The sequence below is a fragment of the Panulirus ornatus genome, chromosome 62, assembly GCF_036320965.1.
Source record: "Panulirus ornatus isolate Po-2019 chromosome 62, ASM3632096v1, whole genome shotgun sequence".
Taxonomy (NCBI): domain Eukaryota; kingdom Metazoa; phylum Arthropoda; class Malacostraca; order Decapoda; family Palinuridae; genus Panulirus; species Panulirus ornatus.
The window spans coordinates 2,697,954-2,725,697 of NC_092285.1; the positions used below are offsets into that span (position 1 = coordinate 2,697,954).

Here is a 27,744-nt window from a genome sequence, read left to right on the forward strand (position 1 = left end):
CCCACACCATATATTCTTAATACCTTCAACAAACTTACGTCTCTGTAATTTGAACACCCACCTTTATCCCCTTTCCCTTTGTACAATGGCACTATGAATGCATTCCACCAATCCTCAGGTACTTCACCATAATCCATACATACACTGAATAACCTCATCAACAATGCAGTTACACCCTTTTTTCCATAAATTCCAATGCAATACCATTCAAAAACCCACCCCTTGTTGGGTTTCATCTTTCACAAAGCTTTCACTACCTCTTCTCTGTTTACCAAACCATTCTCCCTGACCCTTTCACTTTGCATACCACCCCGACCAAAACACCCACCCTATATCAGCCAATCTATCATCAAGCACATTCAACAAACTTCAAAATATTCACTCCATCTCCTTCTCACTTCATCACTACCTGTTATTACCTCCCCATCTTTTTATTCTCCCCAAAGTTTAATGATTCTCTCTCTCACCCCAACTCTCATTTGCCCTCTTTTTTCAAACCATGCACCTTTCCCTTGACCTCATGCTGCTTTCAAATACATCTCCCAGTCATTTGCACTCCTTCCTTGAAAGTATCATTCAAACGCCTCTCTTTTCTCTTTCACTAAAAACTTTACTTCATCCCACCACTCACTACCTTTACTAATCTGCCCACCTCCTACCTTTCTCATGCCACAAGCATCTTTTGCACAAGCCATCACTGCTACCCTAAATACATCCCATTCTTCCCCCACCCTCCTCACATCATTTGCTCTCATCTTTTGCCATTCTACACTCAATCTCTCCTGGTACTTCCTCACACAAGTCTCCTTTCCAAGCTTACTTACTCTCACCACTCTTTTCTCCCCAACATTTTTTCTTCTTTTTTGAAAACCTCTACAAATCTTCACCTTCACCTCCACAAGGCAGTGATCAGACATCCCTCCAGCTACCCCTCTTGGCACATTAACATCCAAGAGTCTCTCTTTTACATGCCTATCAATTAACATGTAATCCCTTTGACCATCTCTCCTATTCATATACATACACTTATGTATTTCCCTCTTTTCAAACCAGGTAGTCTCAGTCACCAGTCTTTTTTCAGCACACAAATCCACAAGCTCTTCACCATTTCCATTTAAAACACTGAATACTCCATGTATACCAATTATACCCTCAACTGCCACATTACTTACCTTCGCATTTAAATCACCCATCGCTAATACCCAGTCCTGTGCATCAAAGCTGCTGACACACTCACTGAGCTGCTCCCAAAACACTTGCCTCTCATGATCTTTCTTCTCATGACCAGGTGAATAAGCATCAATAATTACCCATCTCTTTCTATCCACTTTCACTTTTCCCCACATTAATCTAGAATTTACTTTCTTACACTCTATCACAGACTCCCACAACTCCTCTTTGGTATGTAAATAATTACAAGCACTTTTTAAATGCAAAATCATGAAATTTAGTTGAATACTCAGTCTGAACAGTACTGGGGGCTTAGAGAGTCAGACAGGGCTTTGACAAGTAAGAATAGTCCAGAATTCTTTCACTTATCTTACATGATCAATCTCAGGTCATTCACATCATAAGCACATAAAACAAAATGCATGTGCACCATCTTTGTATAAGAAACTCTTCTGCTAAATGGGTTAAAATAAATCTCTACTTTTTTTTGTAGTAGTAAGTAGGCAGCCATGGCCACCCCCTTGGGGAAGTTCCAGTTGGGAACAAGCATCGGAGCTATAGATAAATAGATAGATAGAGATGTGTCATTTACATTAACATCTCTGTTTTTAAGCACAGGGGAAAGAGAATGGTTTCCAACCCTCTTTATTCTCTTACATAATCTTTCAGGCTGAATTCTGGAGGTGGTATCCTCCTGGATCACCAAGCAGGAATAAGAGGGGAAACTCTACATGGATTACCTCAGTAGAAGGGAACAATGGACATATGACAGAGGAGCCTTCTATAAATGAACAAATGTGTCCAGCAGAGTGCCACAGGGTTCTTTTCTGGAACAATTACTCTTCCTGATCCACATAAATGACCTGCCAAAATACATGGATTCCTGTTTAAATATATAAGCAGATGATGCTAGGGCAATGAGGGAAGTGAAAAGCAAGAAGTGCATCAACTTACAAGGGGATCTATCTGTTAGATTTATCTGTTCTGCTGCCACCTTTCATGGGATGGACTAGATGCTCAAATTCTAACTTCTACAAATCCTCAGCCAACGTCCAGTCTAACTGAAACATAAGCTTCCATACTAATATAACCACCTCCTAGTGATTCACCATACGAGAGCTCTCACATTTACAGAAAAGTTTTTCATACATGTCCACTCTTTCCTGCATTCAGGAGGCAGTGCCACTAACTGAAAATGATAAGCCATCCATTCTCTAGCGGTCATGCATGCAGCCAAATCCACAACCAATCATACCTTTCTATGATTTCAACTGGCTGTTCCATGTGCATTGTTTCAGTCCAATAACAGTAAGTCACCCCATGCACAACATACCCATCTAATTCACTCCATACAGACCAAGCCTTTGACACTCCTCCACATCTAGGTCCCAAGCACTCAAAATCATTTTCACTCCATCCTTAATCTCCAATTTGGTCTTCCACTTCTCACTGTCCCTTTGACACATATATACTCTTACTTCTCTTCACTCATTCTCTATGTTGAAACCATTTCATAATGAGAAAGAAGTAACAATTAATTTCAAGAACCAAAATCTTAAAAACAGAACATAAAACTCGTGCACATAAGTTTACCATACTTTACTCCTTTACATTCACAGATGTGGTATGAATGAATGTATCATGGATGTTCCAAAAGACAAGTACATCTACAATCTTACTCTTCTTTTTAGTACAGGCATAAGCAGTGCAATAAACCACTCCTACTTTAGGGTAAGGTACAATGGAGAGTACCATGCCTAACCAAGCAGATATAATTCTAAAAAGGTACAGTGGTCATCAGACACACACTTCCTTACAGCTTTTATCGAGTACTAACCTTGGGCTAAACTATAAAAAAAAAAGAGATAAAGTCTTTTTGAATATAAAAACAAAATTCAATACAGTTATATCACAAATAAATGACTGAAGAAGAGCTTACTAAAAACATGAGAAATAATCATCACTGTACCTGGAAATGCGGTGATGAAACACACTTGGCTAGTTGGCGAAATAATGGGATCATCACTTTAACAAATTCATTTGGTTCAATTACATCTAAGATTTCCTCTAGCTCATTTAAGAACATAACCTGAAAATTGAAATAAAATCAATTATTATACCATTCATCATACTATATAAGCTGGTATTCTTCAGACAGTTTGAATGATAATTGATTAAAAGGTGTCCATAAGTTCTATCTATCTATCAATATATATGATGCAGGCTTCCAACTGGAACTCTCTAAAAGGGGTGACCACAGCAAGAGTATCTCCAAAATGAGTGAACTCCAGTCCTGGTTCTTAGCCATTAATGCCTTACCCTTAACAGGCCACTGACAAAGGGCAACTCAAGCAATGTGTTAGCAGAGGTTCCTACCTAGTGTTCCTACTGACTACTTCTACCTAATGCTCCTACCTACTTTTTCTTCTTTTATCATACTTGATCGCTGTTTCCTGTGTTAGTGAGATAGTGCCAGGAAACCAATGAAGGATAGCCCATCCACTCATATACACATAAATGCCCGCACACACACACACATACATACATATACATATCAACATATACATACTTATATATACATATCCACAGACATTTATACACATGTACATGTGTATAAATCATCCATTCCTGGCACTACCCAGCCCCACAGGAAACAGCATTGCTACTCCGTTTCAGCAAGGGAGAGCCAGGAAAACAGACAATAAAGGCCACATTCATTCATTCTCAGTCTTTAGCTGTCATGTGCAGTGTACCAAAACCACAGCTTCCTATCTGCATCCAGGCCCTACAGACCTTTCCATGATTTACCCCACACGTTTCACATGCCCTGGTTCAGTCCACTGACAGCACATTGACCCCGGTATACCATATCATTCCAATTACCTCTATTCCTTACAAGTCTCTCACCCTCCTGTATGTTCAGGTCCCAATTGCTCGAAGTCTTTTTCACTCCATCCTTCCACCTCCAATTTGGTCTCCCGCTTCTCCTTCTTCCCTCCACCTCAGACACATATATCCTCTTTGTCAACCTTTCTTCACTCATTCTCTACGTATGTCCAAACCATTTCAACACAACTTCTGCTCTCTCATCCACACTCTTTTTAATTCCACACATCTCTCTTACCCTTTCATTACTTACTCGATCAAACCAACTCACACCACATATTGTCCTAAAACATTTCATTTCCAACACATCCACCTTCCTCCATACAACCCTATCTACAGCCCATGCCTCACAACCATATAACATTGATGGAACTACTATTCCTTCAAACATACCCATTTTTGCTCTCCGAGATAACATTCTCTCCTTCCACACATTCTTCATCGCTCCCAGAACCTGCGCCCCCTCCCCCACCCTGTGACTCACTTCTGCTTCCATGGTTCCATTTGCTGCTAAGTCCACTCCCAGATATCTAAAACATACAAATCCATCTGTTTTTTTAAGTATTTCTCACACATTCTTCAAAACAATTACCTGATCCCCACGTCCTCTACCACTTTCAGTTCTGAAACCCCACTGCTCTTCCCCATCCTGATGCTCTGTACATGCCTTCACCCTCTCATATAATTTTCCAGGGATACTCACCAAACCTATGCCTCTGTAGTTTGAACACTCACCTTTATCCCCTTTGCCTTTGTACAATGGCACTATGTATGCATTTCACCAATCTTCAGGCACTTCACCATGATCTAAACATACACTGAATATCCTTACCAACCAACCAACCACCAACACAGTCACCCCTCCTACCTACTATGTCTACATAATGTTTCTACCTAATGCTCCTACCTAAATGTTTGTAGCAACTACTTCTATCTACTGCTACTACACTTTTGTGTCCATAAGTCAAAACAACATATGCATCTCCCTGAGAGAGCACCTGCCTAACTGCCTAAGAATACCCGCAAGAAGCTTTTGGGGAAAATAAAGGGTAGGGAGGACATGAATATTAAATCTATCAATAATGATCTCATCCTGGAATATCTTTAAACCTATATCAAGTTTTCTTAAAATGTTTCTATAGTTATTCCAAGTATCCTTTATTTCTCTTGATAGTACAATGCATGATCTTGCAAACTTCTGTCCTGGACTCCTCTACATTTTTGTTTTATAACTTTCTTCAGAGGTATAAGTTTGTTGAGTATACCTGGTAAGTTGTATTGGAGGGTACTGATTGAGAGGGTAAAGTTATGCACAGATCATCCGAGTGAGTATTTGGGTAGTTTCAGAGGTATATAGGATGTATGGATCAGGTGTTTGTTTAAGAATATGTGTGAGAAATACTTAGAGAAACAGATGGAATTGTATGTGGGATTTATGGATCAAGAGAAAGCATACTATAAGGTAGACAGACTATACAGTGTGGGAGGAAAGACGCTAGAAGCAAAGAGGTTTTCATCAAGGATGTCAGGCATCTGTACGAGTAGGAAGAAAGGAGAGTAAATGGTTCCAAGTGAAGGCTGGTCTGTGGCAGGGGTATGTCATGTCACCACGGTTATTATTTTGTTTATGGACTGAGTGGTGAGGGAAGTAAATGTGGAAGTCTTGCGAAGAGGGGCAAACACATAGACTGTGGGGTATGAGAGGGCCTGGGAAGTTAGTCAGTTGTTGTTTGAGGATGATACAGCACTGATGGCAGATTCGAATGGGAAACTGCAGAAGTTTGCGACTGAGTCTGAAAGTGTAAGTGATAAGAGAAAGTTAAGAGTATATGTTAATAAAAGCAAGGTTATTAGGCTTTTGCATGGTTGAGGGGGAGGTTAGGTGGGGTGTGAGTGTGAATGAAGAAAACTTACAGGAAGTGATATATTTCAAATAACTGGGAGTGGACACGGCAACAAATGGAGCCACAGAAGCAGAAATGAGTCATAGAGTGGGTGAGGGGACAACTAAGAGAGGTGAAGAATGTATGGAGAGAGAGAATGTTACATGGGAGGGCAAAAATGGGCATGTTTAGAGGAATAATAGTCCAAACAATATCAAATGGATGCAAGACATTATAGAAAATGCTGTGCAGAGGAGGGTGGATGTGTCGGAAATGAGATGTTTGAGAGCACTATGTGGTGTGAGGTGCTTTGACAGAGTATGTAATGAAAGTGTAAGAAAGATGTATGGTTATAAAAAGAGTGTGGCTGAGAGAGCTGAAGAGGATGTACTGAAATGTTTTGGATATGTAGGGAAAATGAGAGGAAAAGTTGACAATGAGGATATATGTGCCAGAAGAGGAGGGCACAAGGAGAATGGGGTAACCAAATTAGAGATAGAAGGACGGAGTGAAAATAATTTTGAGCAATTGGGGTCAACTTGCAGAGAGTGAAAGGTATGCACGGGATAGAGTGAAACGTAATTATGTGATATACTAGGAGGAAAGTGATTGGTTCTCAGTGAATGTTGGTTTGCGGCAGGGGTGCGTGATGTCTCCATGGTTGTTTAATTTGTTTATGGATGGGGTTGTTCGGGAGGTGAATGCAAGAGTTTTGGAAGAGGGGCAAGTATGCAGTCTGTTGTGGATGAGAGCTTAGGAAGTGAGTCAGTTGTTGTTCGCTGATGATACAGCGCTGGGGGCTGATTCGGGTGAGAAAGAAGAAAGCTGAGAGTAAATGTGAATAAAGAGCAAGGTTATTAGGTACAGTAGGGTTGAGGGACAAGTCAACTGGGAGGTAAGTTTGAATGGAGAGAAACTGGAGGAAGTGAAGTGTTCTAGATATCTGGGAGTGGATTTGGCAGTGGATGGAACCATGGAAGTGGAAGTAAATCATAGGGTGGGGGAGGGGGAGAGAGGTTCTGGGAGTGTTGAAGAATGCGTGGAAGTTGAGAACGTTATCTTGGAAAGCAAAAATGGGTGTGTTTGAAGGAATAGTGGTTCCAAAAATATGTGGTTGCGAGGTGCGGAGGAGGGTGGATATGCTGGAAATGAGATGTTTGAGGACAATATGTGGTGAGGTGGTTTGATCGAGAAAGTAATGAAAGGGTAAGAGAGATGTGTGGTAATAAAAAGAGTGTGGTTGAGAGAGCAGAACAGGGTGTTTTGAAATGGTTTGGTCACATGGAGAGAATAAGTGAGGAGAGATTGACCAAGAGGATATATGTGTTGGAGGTGGAGGGAACGAGAAGTGGGAGACCAAATTGCAGGTGAAAAGACAGAGTGAAAAAGATTTTAAGTGATTGGAGCCTGAACATGCAGGAGGGTGAAAGCGTGCAAGGAACAGAGTGAATTGGAACGATATGGTATACTGGGGTCGACGTGCTGCTAATGGACTGAACCAGGGTATGTGAAGCGTCTGGGGTAAACCACAGAAAGCTCTGTGGGGCCTGGATGTGGAAAGGGAACTGTGGTTTCAGTGCATTATACATACTAAGTGTGAACGAATGTGGCCTTTGTTGTCTTTTCCTAGCACTACCTCACACACATGCGGGGAGAGGGGGTTGCTATTTCATGTGTGGCGGGGTGGTGATGGGAATGAATAAGAGCAGACAGTATGAATTATATACATGTGTATATATGTATATGTCTGTGTGTGTATATATATGTATAAGTTGAGATGTATAGGTATGTATATGTGCGTGTGTGGACGTGTATGTATATACATGTGTATGTGGGTGGGTTGGGCCATTCTTTCGTCTGTTTCCTTGCTCTACCTCACTAACGCGGGAGACATCGACAAAGTATAATAAGTAACTAGGGTTGATGTACTATCAATGGACTGAACCAGGGAAGGTGAAGCTATCAACCTTATATCTCTAATGCCCATTCTCTTCTGGGAACTCCAATCAAAGGGGTGGCCATGACAAAAAAAAGTCCACTTTATCTTTACATGCCTCACTCACATACACTATTCTACACATTCTTCCAGCATGTCTTTCTCTCCAGAATTCTTCCACACTCTTTCCCTTTGTCACAAGTGGTCTTCCTCTCACATCATCTTTCACTGTACAACCATACACCCTCCTTGTAAACTCTCAGTCTTGCATTCTTTCTAGATGCCTAAACTACATCAAAGTATTATGTTTCACCCACTGTACCACCCCACGATTCATTCCCTTTGCATTCCCTGCCACATCTCTCATACACTCATTTCTTTCTTCATTTCATCTAGTCACACCACAAGCTCAACTCGAATCCCTCATTTCCACAGCCTGGATTCTTAACTTCTGTGACTCAATATATGTCCATGTTTCAGTTGCACAGGTTAGGGTTGGGAGGACTATGCTGTCCCTTAATCCTCTCTTTACTTCCAAACTTAAACCTCTACCCTTTATTATTCTATTAAAAGACACAATGATTCTTCTATTCTGCACTGCTCTCTCCCTTATCTCTACATCCATATCAACCAAACCTACCCAAGACAACTCCTAAATATGGGAATTCCCTCACCTCTTTCAGTCTTTCTCCCCATATCCAAAACTCAGTTTCATGCACTTTCTTCTTTCACTATACATGGTTTTACAAAATCTATACTTTAACTCTGTTTCCTTACAAACACTTACTTTAATTCTATTAGCATTTACCTTCAACTGCCTATGCTTACACATATCATAAAACACACCTACTCCTCCTCACTCTCAGCAAACAACGCATTATCATCCACAAACAGGCTTGCCAATAGCCACTATACCTAAATAACAAACTCCTCTGCATCCCCTTTTCCTAGTTTTGCTTTCATCACTGTTTCCTGTGGGGCAGGGTGACACCAGGAATGGGTAAAGGCAAGCAAATATGAATATGTACACATGTGCATGTATATGTGTAAAAGTTGATTATTTTTTTTTATTTTTTTATTATACTTTGTCGCTGTCTCCCGCGTTTGCGAGGTAGCGCAAGGAAACAGACGAAAGAAATGGCCCAACCCCCCCCCCATACACATGTATATACATACGTCCACACACACAAATATACATACCTACACAGCTTTCCATGGTTTACCCCAGACGCTTCACATGCCCTGCTTCAATCCACTGACAGCACGTCAACCCCGGTATACCACATCGCTCCAATTCACTCTATTCCTTGCCCTCCTTTCACCCTCCTGCATGTTCAGGCCCCGATCACACAAAATCTTTTTCACTCCATCTTTCCACCTCCAATTTGGTCTCCCTCTTCTCCTTGTTCCCTCCACCTCCGACACATATATCCTCTTGGTCAATCTTTCCTCACTCATCCTCTCCATGTGCCCAAACCACTTCAAAACACCCTCTTCTGCTCTCTCAACCACGCTCTTTTTATTTCCACACATCTCTCTTACCCTTACGTTACTCACTCGATCAAACCACCTCACACCACACATTGTCCTCAAACATCTCATTTCCAGCACATCCATCCTCCTGCGCACAACTCTATCCATAGCCCACGCCTCGCAACCATACAACATTGTGGGAACCACTATTCCTTCAAACATACCCATTTTTGCTTTCCGAGATAATGTTCTCGACTTCCACACATTCTTCAAGGCCCCCAGGATTTTCGCCCCCTCCCCCACCCTATGATCCACTTCCGCTTCCATGGTTCCATCCGCTGCCAGATCCACTCCCAGATATCTAAAACACTTCACTTCCTCCAGTTTTTCTCCATTCAAACTCACCTCCCAATTGACTTGACCCTCAACCCTACTGTACCTAATAACCTTGCTCTTATTCACATTTACTCTTAACTTTCTTCTTCCACACACTTTTCCAAACTCAGTCACCAGCTTCTGCAGTTTCTCACATGAATCAGCCACCAGCGCAGTATCATCAGCGAACAACAACTGACTCACTTCCCAAGCTCTCTCATCCCCAACAGACTTCATACTTGCCCCTCTTTCCAAAACTCTTGCATTTACCTCCCTAACAACCCCATCCATAAACAAATTAAACAACCATGGAGACATCACACACCCCTGCCGCAAACCTACATTCACTGAGAACCAATCACTTTCCTCTCTTCCTACACGTACACATGCCTTACATCCTCGATAAAAACTTTTCACTGCTTCTAACAACTTTCCTCCCACACCATATATTCTTAATACCTTCCACAGAGCATCTCTATCAACTCTATCATATGCCTTCTCCAGATCCATAAATGCTACATACAAATCCATTTGCTTTTCTAAGTATTTCTCACATACATTCTTCAAAGCAAACACCTGATCCACACATCCTCTACCACTTCTGAAACCACACTGCTCTTCCCCAATCTGATGCTCTGTACATGCCTTCACCCTCTCAATCAATACCCTCCCATATAATTTACCAGGAATACTCAACAAACTTATACCTCTGTAATTTGAGCACTCACTCTTATCCCCTTTGCCTTTGTACAATGGCACTATGCACGCATTCCGCCAATCCTCAGGCACCTCACCATGAGTCATACATACATTAAATAACCTTACCAACCAGTCAACAATACAGTCACCCCCTTTTTTAATAAATTCCACTGCAATACCATCCAAACCTGCTGCCTTGCCGGCTTTCATCTTCCGCAAAGCTTTCACTACCTCTTCTCTGTTTACCAAATCATTTTCCCTAACCCTCTCACTTTGCACACCACCTCGACCAAAACACCCTATATCTGCCACTCTATCATCAAACACATTCAACAAACCTTCAAAATACTCACTCCATCTCCTTCTCACATCACCACTACTTGTTATCACCTCCCCACTTGCGCCCTTCACCGAAGTTCCCATTTGCTCCCTTGTCTTACGCACTTTATTTACCTCCTTCCAGAACATCTTTTTATTCTCCCTAAAATTTAATGATACTCTCTCACCCCAACTCTCATTTGCCCTTTTTTTCACCTCTTGCACCTTTCTCTTGACCTCCTGTCTCTTTCTTTTATACATCTCCCACTCAATTGCATTTTTTTCCTGCAAAAATCGTCCAAATGCCTCTCTCTTCTCTTTCACTAATACTCTTACTTCTTCATCCCACCACTCACTACCCTTTCTAATCAACCCACCTCCCACTCTTCTCATGCCACAAGCATCTTTTGCGCAATCCATCACTGATTCCCTAAATACATCCCATTCCTCCCCCACTCCCCTTACTTCCATTGTTCTCACCTTTTTCCATTCTGTACTCAGTCTCTCCTGGTACTTCCTCACACAGGTCTCCTTCTCAAGCTCACTTACTCTCACCACCCTCTTCACCCCAACATTCACTCTTCTTTTCTGAAAACCCATACAAATCTTCACCTTAGCCTCCACAAGATAATGATCAGACATCCCTCCAGTTACACCTCTCAGCACATTAACATCCAAAAGTCTCTCTTTCGCACGCCTGTCAATTAACACGTAATCCAATAACTCTCTCTGGCCATCTCTCCTACTTACATAAGTATACTTATGTTTTTTTTTTTTTTTTTTTTTTTTTTTTTTTTTTTTTTTTTTATACTTTGTCGCTGTCTCCCGCGTTTGCGAGGTAGCGCAAGGAAACAGACGAAAGAAATGGCCCAACCCCCCCCATACACATGTACATACACACGTCCACACACGCAATATACATACCTACACAGCTTTCCATGGTTTACCCCAGACGCTTCACATGCCTTGATTCAATCCACTGACAGCACGTCAACCCCTGTATACCACATCGCTCCAATTCACTCTATTCCTTGCCCTCCTTTCACCCTCCTGCATGTTCAGGCCCCGATCACACAAAATCCTTTTCACTCCATCTTTCCACCTCCAATTTGGTCTCCCTCTTCTCCTCGTTCCCTCCACCTCCGACACATATATCCTCTTGGTCAATCTTTCCTCACTCATTCTCTCCATGTGCCCAAACCACTTCAAAACACCCTCTTCTGCTCTCTCAACCACGCTCTTTTTATTTCCACACATCCCTCTTACCCTTACGTTACTTACTCGATCAAACCACCTCACACCACACATTGTCCTCAAACATCTCATTTCCAGCACATCCATCCTCCTGCGCACAACTCTATCCACAGCCCACTTATGTATATCTCGCTTTTTAAACCAGGTATTCCCAATCATCAGTCCTTTTTCAGCACATAAATCTACAAGCTCTTCACCATTTCCATTTACAACACTGAACACCCCATGTATACCAATTTTTCCCTCAACTGCCACATTACTCACCTTTGCATTCAAATCACCCATCACTATGACCCGGTCTCGTGCATCAAAACCGCTAACACACTCATTCAGCTGCTCCCAAAACACTTGCCTCTCTTGATCTTTCTTCTCATGCCCAGGTGCATAAGCACCAATAATCACCCACCTCTCTCCATCAACTTTCAGTTTTACCCATATTAATCGAGAATTTACTTTCTTACACTCTATCACATACTCCCACAACTCCTGTTTCAGGAGTATTGCTACTCCTTCCCTTGCTCTTGTCCTCTCACTAACCCCTGACTTTGATATGTGTATGTATATGTGTGTGTATGGGTGTTTATGTATTTATCATTTACTTAATCGCTGTTTCCTGTGTTAGTGGGGTAGCACAAGGAAGCAGACGAAGAATGGCCCAACCCCTCATACACACATATATACATAAACGTCCATACACGTACATATACATACACATTTCAACGCATACATACATACAAATGTACACATTCATACTTGCTGACTTCATCCATTTCCGTCAACACCTCGCCATATAGGATATAGCATTCCCCCTACAACAAGGTAGTGTCAGGAAAAGACCAAAAGGTCACATTTGTTCACACTCAATCTCTAGCTGTCATGAAATCCATCGAAACCACAGCTCCCTTCCCATATCCAGGCCCTACAGACCTTTCCATGGTTTACCCCAGACACTTCACATGCCTTGGTTCAATCCACTGACAGCACGTCGACCCTAGTATACCACATCGTTCCAATTCACTCTATTCATTGCACGCCTTTCACCCTCCTGTAAGTTCAGTCCCTGATCACTCAAAATCCTTTTCCTTCCATCCTTCCTCCTCCAATTTGGTCTCCCGCTTCTCCTTGTACCCTCCAACTGTGACACATATATCTTCTTTTGCCAATCTTTCCTCACTCATTCTCTCCATGTGTCCAAACCATTTCAACACACCCTCTTCTGCTCTCTCAACCACACTGGGAGCAATGAAGAATGTGTGGAAGGAGAAAACGTTATCTCAGAGAGCAAAAATGGGTATGTTTGAAGGATTAGTAGTTCCAACAATGTTATATGGTCATGAAGCATGGGATATAGATAGGGTTGTGCAGAGGAGGGTGGATGTGTTGGAAATGAAATGTTTGAGGACAACATGTGGTGTTAGGAGGATTGATCGAGTAAGTGATGAAAAGGTGAGAGATGTGTGGAAATGAAAAGTGTGGTTGAGAGAGCAGAAGGTGTGTTGAAATGGTTTGGCGATATGGGGAGAATGAATGAGGAAAGATGGAAAAAGAGGATATATGTGTCAGAGGTGGAGGGATCAAGGAGAAATGGGAAACCAAATTGAAGGTGGAAGGATGGAGTGAAAAGATTTTGAGCGATTGGGGCCTGAACATGCAGGAGGGTGAGAGGTACGCAAGGAATAGAGTGAATTGGACAATGTGGTATACTGGGGTCGATGTGCTGTCAATAGACTGAACCAGTGCATTTGAAACATCTGGGGTAAACCATGGAAAGCTCTGTGGGGCCTGGACATGGAAAGGAAGCTGTAGTTTTGGTGCATTACACATGACGGCTAGAGACTGAGTGTAAACAAATGTGGCTTTTTTGTTTTCATGGCACTACATCGCTGAAGCAGGGGTAGCGATGCTACTTCCTGTGTGGCGGGGTAGTGACAGGAATGGATAAAGGCAAGCAAATATGAATTATGTACAAGTGTATATGTCTTGTATGCGTATGTATATGTGCAAGCATGGGTGTTTATGTATATATATATATATGTATATGAAGTAGCGAATAGTATGAAAAAAAAAAAAAAAAATGTATACGAGTGGATGCACCTGGGCATGAGAAGAAAGGTCATGAGATGCAAGTGTTTTGGATGCAGCTGAGTGAATGTGTTAGTAGTTTTGATGCACAAGACCGGGTTATAATGATGGGTGATTTGAATGCAAAGGTGAGTAATGTGGCAGTTGAGGGAATAATTGGTGTACATGGGGTGTTCAGTGTTGTAAATGGAAATGGTGAAGAGCTTGTTGATTTATGTGCTGAAAAAGGACTGGTGATTGGGAATACCTGGTTTAAAAGGAGAGATATACATAAGTATACATATGTAAGTAAGAGAGATGGCCAGAGTGTTACTGGATTATGTGATAATTGATGGGCGTGCGAAAGAGAGACCTTTGGATGTTAATGTGCTGAGAGGTGCAACTGGAGGGATGTCTGATCATTATCTTGTGGAGGCGAAGGTGAAGATTTGTAGAGGTTTTAAGAAAAGAAGAGAGAATGTTGGGGTGAAGACAGTGGTGAGAGTATGTGAGCTTGGGAAGGAGCCTTGTGTGAGGAAGTACCAAGAGAGACTGAGTGCAGAATGGAAAAAGGTGAGAGCAAAGGGCGTTAGAGGAGTGGGGGAGGAATGGGATGTATTTAGGGAAGCAGTGATGGCTTGCGCAAAAGATGCTTGTGGCATGAGAAGCGTGGGAGGTAGGTAGATTAGAAAGGGTCGTGAGGGGTGGAATGAAGTAAGCTTATTAGTGAAGGAGAAGAGAGAGGCTTTTGGATGAGTTTTGCAGGGAAAGAGTGCAAATGACTGGGAGATGTATAAAAAAAGAGGAAGGAGGTTAAGAGAATGGTGCAAGAGGTGAAAAAGAGGGCAAATGAGAGTTGGAGTGAGAGAGTATCATTAAATTTCAGGGACAATAAAATGATGTTTTGGAGAGGTAAATAAAGTGCATAAGACAAGAGAACAAATGAGAACATCAGTGAAGGGGGCTAATGGGGAGTTGATAACAAGTAGTGGTGATGCGAGCAGGAGATGGAGTGAGTATTTTGAAGGTTTGTTGAATGTGTTATATGATAAGAGTGGCAGATATAGGATGTTTCGGACAAGGTGGTGTGCGAAGTGAGAGGGTTAGGGAGAATGATTTGGTAAACAGAGAAGAGGTAGTAAAAGCTTTGCGGAAGATGAAAGCTGGCAAGGCAGCAGGTTTGGATGGCACTGCAGTGGAATTTATTAAAAAAGGGGGTGACTGTGTTGTTGACTGGTTGGTAAGGTTATTTAATGTATGTATGACTCGTGGTAAGGTGCCTGAGGATTGGCGGAATGCATGCATAGTGCCACTGTACAAGGGCAAACGTGATAAAGGTGAGTGCTCAAATTACAGGGGTATAAGTTTGTTGAGTATTCCTGGGAAATTATATGGGAGGGGATTGACTGAGAGGGTGAAGGAATGTACAGAGCATCAGATTGGGGAAGAGCAGTGTGGTTTCAGAAGTGGTAGAGGATGTGTGGATCAGGTGTATGCTTTGAAGAATGTATGCGAGAAATACTTAGAAAAGCAAATGGATTTGTATGCAGAATTTATGGATCTAGAGAAGGCATATGATAAGAGATGATAGAGATGCTCTGTGGAAGGTATTAAGAATATATGGTGTGGGATGCAAGTTGTTAGAAGCAGTGAAAAGTTTTTATCGAGGATGTAAGGCATGTGTACGTGTAGGAAGAGAGGAAAGTGATTGGTTCTCAGAGAATATAGGTTTGCGGCAGGGGTGTGTGATGTCTCCATGGTTGTTTAATTTGTTTATGGATGGGGTTGTTAGGGAGGTGAATGCAAGAGTTTTGGAAAGAGGGGCAAGTATGCAGTCTTTTGTGGATGAGAGAGCTTGGGAAGTGAGTCAGTTGTTGTTCGCTGATGATACATCACTAGTGGCTGATTCATGTGAGAAACTGCAGAAGCTGGTGACTGAGTTTGGTAAAGTGTGTGAAAGAAAGTTGAGAGTAATTGTGAAAAAGAGCAAGGTTATCAGGTACAGTAGGGTTGAGGGACAAGTCAATTGGGAGGTAAGTTTGAATGGAGAGAAACTGGAGGAAGTGAAGTGTTTTAGATATCTGAGAGTGGATTTGGCAGTGGATGGAACCATGGAAGCGGAAGTGAGTCACAGTGTGGGGGAGGGGGTGAAAGTTCTGGAGCATTAAAAAATGTGTGGAAGGCGAGGACATTATCTTGGAAAGCAAAAATGAGTATATTTGAAGGAGTAGTGGTTTGGTCACATGGAGAGAATGAGTGAGGAAAGATTGACAAAGGATATATGCGTCAGAGGTGGAGGGAACGAGGAGAAGTGGGAGACCAAACTGGAGGTGGAAAGATGGAGTGAAAAAGATTTTGAGTGATCGGGGCCTGAACATGCAGGAGGGTGAAAGGCGTGCAAGGAATAGAGTACATTGGAACGATATGGTATACCAGGGTCGACGTGCTGTCAACGGATTGAACCAGGGCATGTGAAGCGTCTGGGGTAAAACATGGAAAGTTCTGTGGGGCCTCGATGTGGAAAGGGAGCTGTGGTTTTGGTGCATTATACATGATAGTTAGAGAATGAGTGTGAACGAATGTGGCCTTTGTTGTCTTTTCCTAACGCTACCTCGCGGACATGCCACAATCATCTTTTGCACAAGCCATCACTGCTTCCCTAAAAACTTTTTAAATTTTGCTAAATACATTTCCAGAGTCACCTTTACCAGTCTGATCCACACATCCACTACCTTTCCTAAAACCCCTTTGCCCCTCACTTACTCTGCATTCCATAGGGATAAACTATATAAAGGCCTGTGGGGCCTGGTTGTGGATAGGGGGGATGTGGTTTCAGTGCATAATTACAAATGACATCTTTGTAATGGATGTCAGAGGATCTAGCCTTGCTTCATCTGTTCCTGGTATTACTTCGCTAACTGGGCCTTTCTTTGTCAGGTCCCAGTGCTAACTTGCTAATATGGAAATAGAGGGGTGGGGGTTGGGGGGGATATGTTATTTAGTTTTCAGAGCAATTACAATTCAAAACATGTTTGCTTTTCATATCTGAGTATTAGGAACTCAATGAGAGTGAGATATTTTTTGATTTCCAAAAAACTGCAGTGTTCCAAATCATTATGAATTAAAGACCTGTAAAAAAAAAAAGTATTATCTGCATGGTGTAGATTAAGTTAATACAGGTAAGTAACTTTTGTGGACATTAAATCTGCAACTTTTGGGGCCATTAAATTTGCCAAAGAGAAGTATCTACCCCAACCTCAAAGGCTGGTAAAGGGCACCATAACCTGTAATATGTATATAAGCAAAGAAAGGGAACTATTACTGTAGAAAAGTAAAACATAAAACCGAAGTTCTTTTGGATAACAGTAGTTTCTTTGCATTGACAATTCTGTGTTTGATTCCTAGAAAAAAATCCCATCCTATTCTTACATTAAAAATCTAGATACATGAATGTATTCTGTTTTATAATCCAGTTCCTTGATTTCACACTAACCCCTCCTTAAAGGTCAAAGATATCGATCATCACGGTCAAATATGGTGATTTCTTTAAATATTGAACTTATGCACACAGTGCAAGGGTTAAGCATTGTGCTCACAAGATGATATACCTTCAATTTGATCTCTCACTTCAAGTTGTATGCTATCCAGTGCTGCGCTCACCATTTAACTACATTTCAACAAGCTTGAAAAACAGAAAATGGATAATAAATCAGACTTTATCCCAAAAGCACAATAAAAATCTTTCATCATATTTCATGACACAAGTTTGATATATACTGACCTCCTTGGGGCTATGAACTTTAGGCCACAACTTGAGCAGGGTGATAATAACAGGTTCAGTTAACGAAGGGTCCTTCTCAAGGAACTGAACGACACAATATGCCAGTTGAGGGTGATACACACTGAGAGATTTAACCTTGTGAAGCGGCAACAAAACCTTCAAGAGGAAGACTTTATGCTCTTCTTTTAACGGTAATGCAAAACCATTGATGATACTGGAAGAAAAGGGAAGAATAAACCAAAGTCAACATAAATAAAATCAATTATAACACATGACAACATCAATGATTAGATAAAAGCAAGGTTATTCACTAAAAACATTTCCTTAATAACATGCAATAAATAATTCTGGAAAAAGATCAAAAATTTCTAATCAACTCTATGACATGAAAAAACAGTAAACAATAAAATAACTATTACATAAAGAAGACTTACCTTCCTAATATTTCTAATAATTCAGCCACACCATTATGATGTTCTGTCTCATATATAAACCTGAAGAGAAAAAATAAATTGAATATATACATATAGAAATCAATCTTTAATATAAATACTTTAAAATCTTTTACGATACAGAAAGAGGGTTGGAAGTACAGAAAAACTTATTTCAAAACCTAAATACAGTTACCATAGGATATCCAAAGAGAGAGGCTCTATATGACAGAAAAATAATGAAAAAACTCCTTACACCTTTTTTTCTTATGGTGAAGGCTCCAGTCATGAACTAATTTCTACATCAAAGCTGGGCATTTATTGAAATATTTAGAGAATTAAGAAATGGAAAAGGAAAAGACGGGGAAAGTATTTACAAATTTTTGAGAAAATGAAAAACCAGTCTTTTGAAAGGTACTAGGACATAGTTATTGGGAGACATAAGAGGGGAGAAAGTTCCAGAGTTTCATTGAATGGGGAAAGAAGCAGGAATCAAAATGGCTCACCCGAGTTGCAGATGGCCACACAATAATCATGTGATACAGCAGCTTGCCAAGTATCACCTGGTCTAGCTAGTGGTGGTCACACAAGCAGCCAGTCCTTGGGAGCAAAAACCCAAGTAATACCTATAGAAGAGGGAAAGTGAACCATACATAGGGTAAAGGGGTCAAGTTTGGAAGCCAGCCTGGGACAGTTTGTGAGGCAGAATGATTTCGACTTGACTCTGTCAAGTAATGATGCAAAGCTAGAAACACCCCAAATGCGAGAGCAAAACTCCATACAAGGATAAATCAATCCCTTATATAAATGGAGCAACTGTTCAGAAGAGAAGAAGTTTCAACATCTAAACAGGACACCTAGTTTCTTAGAGGCAGACTTAGCTATTCCTGTAATGTGGGATTTCCAAGAAAGAGTGGATATTACAGTAATGCCAAGCATGTTCACTGAGTCAAGAGGTGGAAGTACACAACCGTCAAAGAAGAGATGAGAGTTGTAAGGAGTTTTCAGAGACGGGTAGAAACTGGGTCTCGGAGGTATTTTACAGGTACTACCTGCATGGGTATCGGGAGGGTTAGTGACAATTGCTCAGTAAGTCAGCACTTCAGCAGGTGTCAAGTGGCACTCCTCTGACCCAGGTAACCGTCTTTTCTTTCTGCCTCATTCACACGTGGACTACTGGCATTCTGTCCACAAATGTACAACCTCTCCTTGTCGTATGTAATGCTTGACCACACAACTAACACAGCTCATTCTTCATAACTCTAGATTTTCCTGTGATGAGCATTATGTGCTAGCCCTGCCTTTTGGCAAAATAGTAAGAGCAATAGATAGAAGAAGTAGGTTAGAACATTTAGGCAAGAGCATTAAGGAGAAATTTTCGATAGAAGTAGTTGGAAGAAGCATAAGATGGAAGTAGTCAGTAGGAACATTAGGTACAAGCCCCAGCAAACACTGCACTAGAGTTGCCCTTTACCTGTGGCTTGTTATAGGTGAGGCACTAAAGGTCATAAAGTGGCACTGGACTTCACTAGTAATGGCAACTCTGTTGCCATGGCCACCCCTTTGAGGGAGTTCCAATTGAAATGAGTGTGATTTTTTTTTTTTTTTTCAAACTATTCGCCATTTCCCGCATTAGCGAGGTAGCGTTAAGAACAGATGACTGGGCCTTTGAGGGACTACCCTCACCTGGCCCAATTCTCTGTTCCTTCTTTTGGAAAAAAAAAAAAGATATTTATTTTATTTATCACACTAAGTCACTGACTTCTGCACTAGCAAGGTAGAGCAAGGAAACATGAAAGAATGGCCCAACCCACCAACATACACATGTATATAAGATAAATATTAGATTTTTTGTACCCCAGTGAGATATGTCCAAGTCTGAGTTTATTGAGGAGGCTATGTCAAGACAAGATGTAGATTGAATGAGAGAAGAGGGAGCACAACTGAAGGATGTGGATGAATGCAGTGTTGAGGCATCAGCATACAAGTGCATTGGATTATTTGCGGAAGAGAGGAAATTGTTGAAAAAAAAAGGAGAAAAAGTGTGGGGGACAGGACAGAACCTTGAGGGACATCACTGTTGATGGAAAAAAGAGGGGAGGCTGATCCATCAACAACCACAGAGATAGATCGGCCGGAGAAGAAGCTAGATATGAAGGAGCAAAGTGAGGGAGGGAAGCCAAAAGATAGGAGCTTAGAGATGAGACCCCAATGCCACACTCTGTCAAAAGCCTTAGACATGTCAAGGGCATCTAAACTTCTCTCCCCCTCCCCAATATATCACCAGTGGATCTCGCCTTGCTGAGAAGGACAGCGGGCAGGATGTCTGATCACTAACTTGTGGAGGTGAAGGTGAAGATTTGTAAACATCTTCCAAAAAAATGAAACAAGTCAGGGAGAAGAGAGTGGTAAAAGTACGAGAGCTTGGAAAAGACTTGTGTGAAGAAATACCAAGAGAGATTGAGTGTAGAATGGCAAAGGTTAAGAACAAATGTACTTAAGTAAGGGGAGTGGGTGAGGAAAGGAAGGTATTTAGGGAAGCAGTATTGGCCTGTCCAAAAGATAAATGTGGTATGCAAAAGGCAGGAGGTGGGCAGAAAGAAAGAAGGTGGGATGACAAAGTAAAGATGCTAGTGAAAGAGAAAATAGAGGCATTTAGGTGGTACTTACTGTAAAGAAGTGCAAATGATTGAGAGATGTATATGAGAAAACATCAGGAGTTTAAGTGGAAGGAGCAGGGATTAAAAAAGGGGGCTACTGAGAGTTGGGGTGAGAGTGTATCAGTAAACTTTAGGGAGAATAAGATGTTTTGGAATGGGATGTATTTAGGGAATCAGTGATAGATTGCGCAAAAGATGCTTGTGGCATGAGAAGAGTGGGAGGTGGGTTGATTAGAAAGGGTAGTGAGTGGTGGGATGAAGAAGTAAGATTATTAGTGAAAGAGAAGAGAGAGGCATTTGGACAATTTTTGCAGGGAAAAAATGCAAATGAGTGGGAGATGTATAAAAGAAAGAGACAGGAGGTCAAGAGAAAGGTGCAAGAGGTGAAAAAGAGGGCAAATGAGAGTTGGGGTGAGAGAGTATCATTAAATTTTAGGGAGAATAAAAAGATGATTTTCTGGAAGGAGGTAAATAAAGGCGTAAGACAAGGGAGCAAATGGGAACTTCAGTGAAGGGGGTTAATGGGGAGGTGATAACAAGTAGTGGTGATGTGAGAAGGAGATGGAGTGAGTATTTTGAAGGTTTATTGAATGTGTTTGATGATACAGTGGCAGATATAGGGTGTTTTGGTCGAGGTGGTGTGCAAAGTGAGGGGGTTAGGGAAAATGATTTGGTAAACAGAAAAGAGGTAGTAAAAGCTTTGCGGAAGATGAAAGCCGGCAAGGCAGCAGGTTTGGATGGTATTGCAGTGGAATTTATTAAAAAAGGGGGTGACTGTATTGCTGACTGGTTGGTAAGGTTATTTAATGTATGTATGACTCATGGTGAGGTGCCTGAGGATTGGCGAAATGCGTGCATAGTGCCATTGTACAAAGGCAAAGGGAATAAGAGTGAGTGCTCAAATTACAGAGGTATAAGTTTGTTGAGTATTCCTGGTAAATTATATGGGAGGGTATTGATTGAGAGGGTGAAGGCATGTACAGAGCATCAGATTGGGGAAGAGCAGTGTGGTTTCAGAAGTGGTAGAGGATGTGTGGATCAGGTGTTTGCTTTGAAGAATGTTTGTGAGAAATACTTAGAAAAGCAAATGGATTTGTATGTAGCATTTATGGATCTGGAGAAGGCATATGATAGAGTTGATAGAGATGCTCTGTGGAAGGTATTAAGAATATATAGTGTGGGAGGCAAGTTGTTAGAAGCAGTGAAAAGATTTTATCGAGGATGTAAGGCATGTGTATGTGTAGGAAGAGAGGAAAGTGATTGGTTCTCAGTGAATGTAGGTTTGCGGCAGGGGTGTGTGATGTCTCCATGGTTGTTTAATTTGTTTATGGATGGGGTTGTTAGGGAGGTGAATGCAAGAGTTTTGGAAAGAGGGGCAAGTATGAAGTCTGTTGTGGATGAGAGAGCTTGGGAAGTGAGTCAGTTGTTGTTCGCTGATGATACAGCGCTGGTGGCTGATTCATGTGAGAAACTGCAGAAGCTGGTGACTGAGTTTGGTAAAGTGTGTGAAAGAAGAAAGTTAAGAGTAAATGTGAATAAGAGCAAGGTTATTAGGTACAGTAGGGTTGAGGGTCAAGTCAATTGGGAGGTAAGTTTGAATGGAGAAAAACTGGAGGAAGTAAAATGTTTTAGATATCTGGGAGTGGATCTGGCAGCGGATGGAACCATGGAAGCGGAAGTGAATCATAGGGTGGGGGAGGGGGCGAAAATCCTGGGAGCCTTGAAGAATGTGTGGAAGTCGAGAACATTATCTCGGAAAGCAAAAATGGGTATGTTTGAAGGAATAGTGGTTCCAACAACGTTGTATGGTTGCGAGGCGTGGGCTATAGATAGAGCTGTGCGCAGGAGGATGGATGTGCTGGAAATGAGATGTTTGAGGACAATGTGTGGTGTGAGGTGGTTTGATCGAGTAAGTAATGTAAGGGTAAGAGAGATGTGTGGAAATAAAAAGAGCGTGGTTGAGAGAGCAGAAGAGGGTGTTTTGAAATGGTTTAGTCACATGGAGAGAATGAGTGAGGAAAGATTGACCAAGAGGATATATGTGTCGGAGGTGGAGGGAACGAGGAGAAGTGGGAGACCAAATTGGAGGTGGAAAGAGGGAGTGAAAAAGATTTTGTGTGATCGGGGCCTGAACATGCAGGAGGGTGAAAGGAGGGCAAGGAATAGAGTGAATTGGATCGATGCGGTATACCGGGGTTGACGTGCTGTCAGTGGACTGAATCAGGGCATGTGAAGCGTCTGGGGTAAACCATGGAAAGTTGTGTGGGGCCTGGATGTGGAAAGGGAGCTGTGGTTTCGGGCATTATTGCGTGGCAGCTAGAGAATGAGTGTGAACGAATGGGGCCTTTGTTGTCTTTTCCTAGTGCTACCTCGCACACGAGGGGGGAGGGGGAAGGTATTCCATGTGTGGCGAGGTGGCAATGGGAGTGAATGAGGGCAGACAGTGTGAATTGTGTGCATGGGTATATATGTATGTGTCTATGTATGTATATATATGTGTACATTGAGATGTATAGGTATGTATATTTGCGTGTGTGGACGTGTGTGTATACATTGTGTATGGGGGTGGGTTTGGCCATTTCTTTCATCTGTTTCCTTGCGCTACCTCGCAAACGCGGGAGACCGGCAAAAAAAAGAAAAAAAAAAAGTTTTGGAAAGAGGTAAATAATGTGTGAAAGATGTGAGAACAAATAGAAATATTGGTGAAGGGGGTAAAAGGGAAGTAATAACAGGTAGTGATGAAGCTAGGAGGAAGGAGTATTTGGAAGGATTGTTAAATGTGTTTCATAAAAAAGTGGCAGATGTAGGATGTTTTGGTTGGGGTAGTGTGCAAAGTGAGAGAGTTAGGGAGAGTGGTTGGAAGAGGAGAGAAGTGAAGAAAGCCTTGCATACGATGAAAAGCAATAAGGTGGCTGGAGTGGATGGTGTAGCTTTTGAATCTATTAAGAAAGGGAATGACTGTGTTGTTGATTGGTATGAATTTTCAAGGTTCAAGGTATATATGGGTCATGATGAGGTGCCTGAGGATTGTCAGAATGCATGTACAATGCCAATGTAAAAAAGCAAGGGGAATAAAGGTAAGTGTTCAAACTACAGAGGTACAGGTTTGTAAGTTTTTTTTAGTATACCTGGTATGTTGCATGGGGGGTGATGAATGAGAGGGTGAAGGAATGTATATAGCATCAGACTGGGATGTATAAGTGTGGTGTCAGAGGATGTATGGATAAGGTGTTTGCTTTAAAGAATGTGAGAAAAATCATAAGAATAACAGATGGAATGTATGTGGCATTTATGGATCTGGAGAAGGTTGATAAAGATGCTTTGTGGAAGGTTGAATATAAGGTATAGGAGGAAAGATGCTAAAAGCAGTGACACATTTTTATCAAGGGTGTAATGCTTGTGTACGAGGAGAAAGAGAGGAGAGTGAATGGTTCCAAGAGAAGGTTGGTTTGTGGCAGAGGTGTGTAATGTCACCATGAATGTCCAATTTGTTTATGGATGGGGAGGTGAGGGAGGTAAATGTGAGAGTCTTGGAAAGAGGCAAGTATGCAGTCTGTGGGGGATGAGAGGGCCTGGGAAGTGAGTCAGTTGTTGTTTGCTGATGATACAGCTCTGGTGACAGATTCAAGTGAGAAACCTAAGAAGTTGTTGACTGAGTCTGGAAGAGTGTGAGAAAAGAGAAACCTGAGAGTGACTGTGAATAAAAAGCAAGGTTATTAGGTTCAGTAGGTTTGAGGTGAAGTTAGTTAGGGTTTAAGTTTGAATGGAGCAAAATTGGATGAAGTGAAATAATTAAGATATCTGGGAGTGAACATGGCTGTGAAAGGAACCATGGAAGCAGGAGTGAGTCATAAGGTCAGGAAAGGCAAAGGTTTAGGGAGCATTGAAAAATGTGGAAAGAGAGAATGTTATCTGGGAGGGCAAAAATGGGCATGTGTGAAGGAATATTAGTCACAACAATATCAGATGGGATGTGAGGCATGATCTGAAGATAGGGTTGAGCAGAAGAGGGTGGATGTGTTGGAGATGAAATGTTTGAGGACAATATGTGAGATGGTTTGATCCAGTAAGAAATGAAAGGTTAAGAGAATTTTTTTTTTTTTTTTTTTTTTTGTCGCTGTCTCCCGCGTTTGCGAGGTAGTGCAAGGAAACAGACGAAAGAAATGGCCCAACCCACCCCCATACACATGCCTTGATTCAATCCACTGACAGCACGTCAACCCCGGTATACCACATCGCTCCAATTCACTCTATTCTTTGCCCTCCTTTCACCCTCCTGCATGTTCAGGCCCCAATCACACAAAATCTTTTTCACTCCATCTTTCCACCTCCAATTTGGTCTCCCTCTTCTCCTCGTTCCCTCCACCTCCGACACATATATCCTCTTGGTCAATCTTTCCTCACTCATTCTCTCCATGTGACCAAACCATTTCAAAACACCCTCTTCTGCTCTCTCAACCACGCTCTTTTTATTTCCACACATCTCTCTTACCCTTACGTTACTTACTCGATCAAACCACCTTACACCACACACTGTCCTCAAACATCTCATTTCCAGCACATCCATCCTCCTGCGCACAACTCTATCCATAGTCCACGCCTTGCAACCATACAACATTGTTGGAACCACTATTCCTTCAAACATACCCATTTTTGCTTTCCGAGATAATGTTCTCGACTTCCACACATTCTTCAAGGCTCCCAGAATTTTCGCCCCCTCCCCCACCCTATGATCCACTTCCGCTTCCATGGTTCCATCCGCTGCCAGATCCACTCCCAGATATCTAAAACACTTCACTTCCTCCAGTTTTTCTCCATTCAAACTCACCTCCCAATTGAATTGACCCTCAACCCTACTGTACCTAATAACCTTGCTCTTATTCACATTTACTCTTAACTTTCTTCTTTCACACACTTTACCAAACTCAGTCACCAGCTTCTGCAGTTTCTCACATGAATCAGCCACCAGCGCTGTATCATCAGCGAACAACAACTGACTCACTTCCCAAGCTCTCTCATCCCCAACAGACTTCATACTTGCCCCTCTTTCCAAAACTCTTGCATTCACCTCCCTAACAACCCCATCCATAAACAAATTAAACAACCATGGAGACATCACACACCCCTGCCGCAAACCTACATTCACTGAGAACCAATCACTTTCCTCTCTTCCTACACGTACACATGCCTTACATCCTCGATAAAAACTTTTCACTGCTTCTAACAACTTGCCTCCCACACTATATATTCTTAATACCTTCCACAGAGCATCTCTATCAACTCTATCATATGCCTTCTCCAGATCCATAAATGCTACATACAAATCCATTTGCTTTTCTAAGTATTTCTCACATACATTCTTCAAAGCAAACACCTGATCCACACATACTCTACCACTTCTGAAACCACACTGCTCTTCCCCAATCTGATGCTCTGTACATGCCTTCACCCTCTCAATCAATACCCTCCCATATAATTTGCCAGGAATACTCAACAAACTTATACCTCTGAAATTTGAGCACTCACTCTTATCCCCTTTGCCTTTGTACAATGGCACTATGCACGTATTCCGACAATCCTCAGGCACCTCACCATGAGTCATACATACATTAAATAACCTTACCAACCAGTCAACAATACAGTCACCCCCTTTTTTAATAAATTCCACTGCAATACCATCCAAACCTGCTGCCTTGCCGGCTTTCATCTTCCGCAAAGCTTTTACTACCTCTTCTCTGTTTACCAACTCATTTTCCCTAACCCTCGCACTTTGCACACCACCTCGACCAAAACACCCTATATCTGCCACTCTATCATCAAACACATTCAACAAACCTTCAAAATACTCACTCCATCTCCTTCTCACATCACCACTACTTGTTATCACCTCCCCACTTGCGCCCTTCACTGAAGTTCCCATTTGCTCCCTTGTCTTACGCACTTTATTTACCTCCTTCCAGAACATCTTTTTATTCTCCCTAAAATTTAAATGAAATGTGTGGTAATAAAAAGAGTGTGGTTGACAGAGAAGAAGAGGGTGTGCTCAAATGGTCTGGACATATGGAGAGAATGAGCGAAGAAAGGTTGAAAAAAAGGATATACGAGTCAGAAGTGCAGAGAACAATGAGAAAGGGGCAACCAAACTGAAGGTGGAAGGATGGAGTGAAAAAGATTCGAACTGATCAGGGCCTGAACATGCAGGAAGGTGAAAGGCGTGCAGAGAATAAAGTGAACTGGAAAGATGTGGTATACTGGGATCGATGAGCTATGTGAAGCATGCGGGGTAAACCATGGAAAAGTCTGTGGGGCCTAAATGAGGATAGGGAGCTGTGATTTTAGTGCATTGCAAATGACAGCTCGAGGGTGGATGTGGGAATATGTGCCTTTTCTTCATCTGCTAATGGCAGTATCTCACTAACAAAGGAAACAGCGATCATATAAGAAAGAAAATTTCATACTTGATCACTATTCCCCACTTTATGGGGGTAGTGCCAGGGACAGACATAGAAAGGCACATCTACTCACATACATTCTCAAGCTATCATGTGTAATGACAAGATCCATGAGTAATTATCAAGACAAAATATTTTCTACACATATGACTTACTTGTAAAATATATTGTTGATCTGCTTGCGAATAAACGCCCTTAAACCCAGGAACTTGCCATATATTCTATGCAAGGTGGTCTTGAGAAAATCTCTCTCTCTAGGATCTTCAGAATCAAACAGTTCTAATAACTGGAACGTCAATAAAATCATTAGTATATAAACAATCCATCTTGGAAATGCAAAACAATAATAGAATTTTAAATGTATA

The 27,744-nt window shown here is 41.7% G+C and overlaps 1 protein-coding gene across 7 annotated transcripts in view; it reads right to left on the reverse strand.

The window, feature by feature from the left end:
- Positions 1–27,744, reverse strand: part of LOC139745683 (serine/threonine-protein phosphatase 2A 56 kDa regulatory subunit delta isoform-like) — a 187,419-nt gene that overhangs the window by 43,866 nt on the left and 115,809 nt on the right. For all 7 annotated transcript variants that reach the window (XM_071656100.1, XM_071656098.1, XM_071656097.1 and 4 more), the window contains exons 6-9: positions 27,535–27,665; positions 18,271–18,330; positions 17,837–18,050; positions 3,140–3,259 (exon numbers count right to left, since the gene is read on the reverse strand). In XM_071656100.1, coding sequence (XP_071512201.1) covers positions 3,140–3,259; positions 17,837–18,050; positions 18,271–18,330; positions 27,535–27,665 — 525 coding nt within the window. The remainder of the gene's footprint in view (positions 1–3,139; positions 3,260–17,836; positions 18,051–18,270; positions 18,331–27,534; positions 27,666–27,744) is intronic.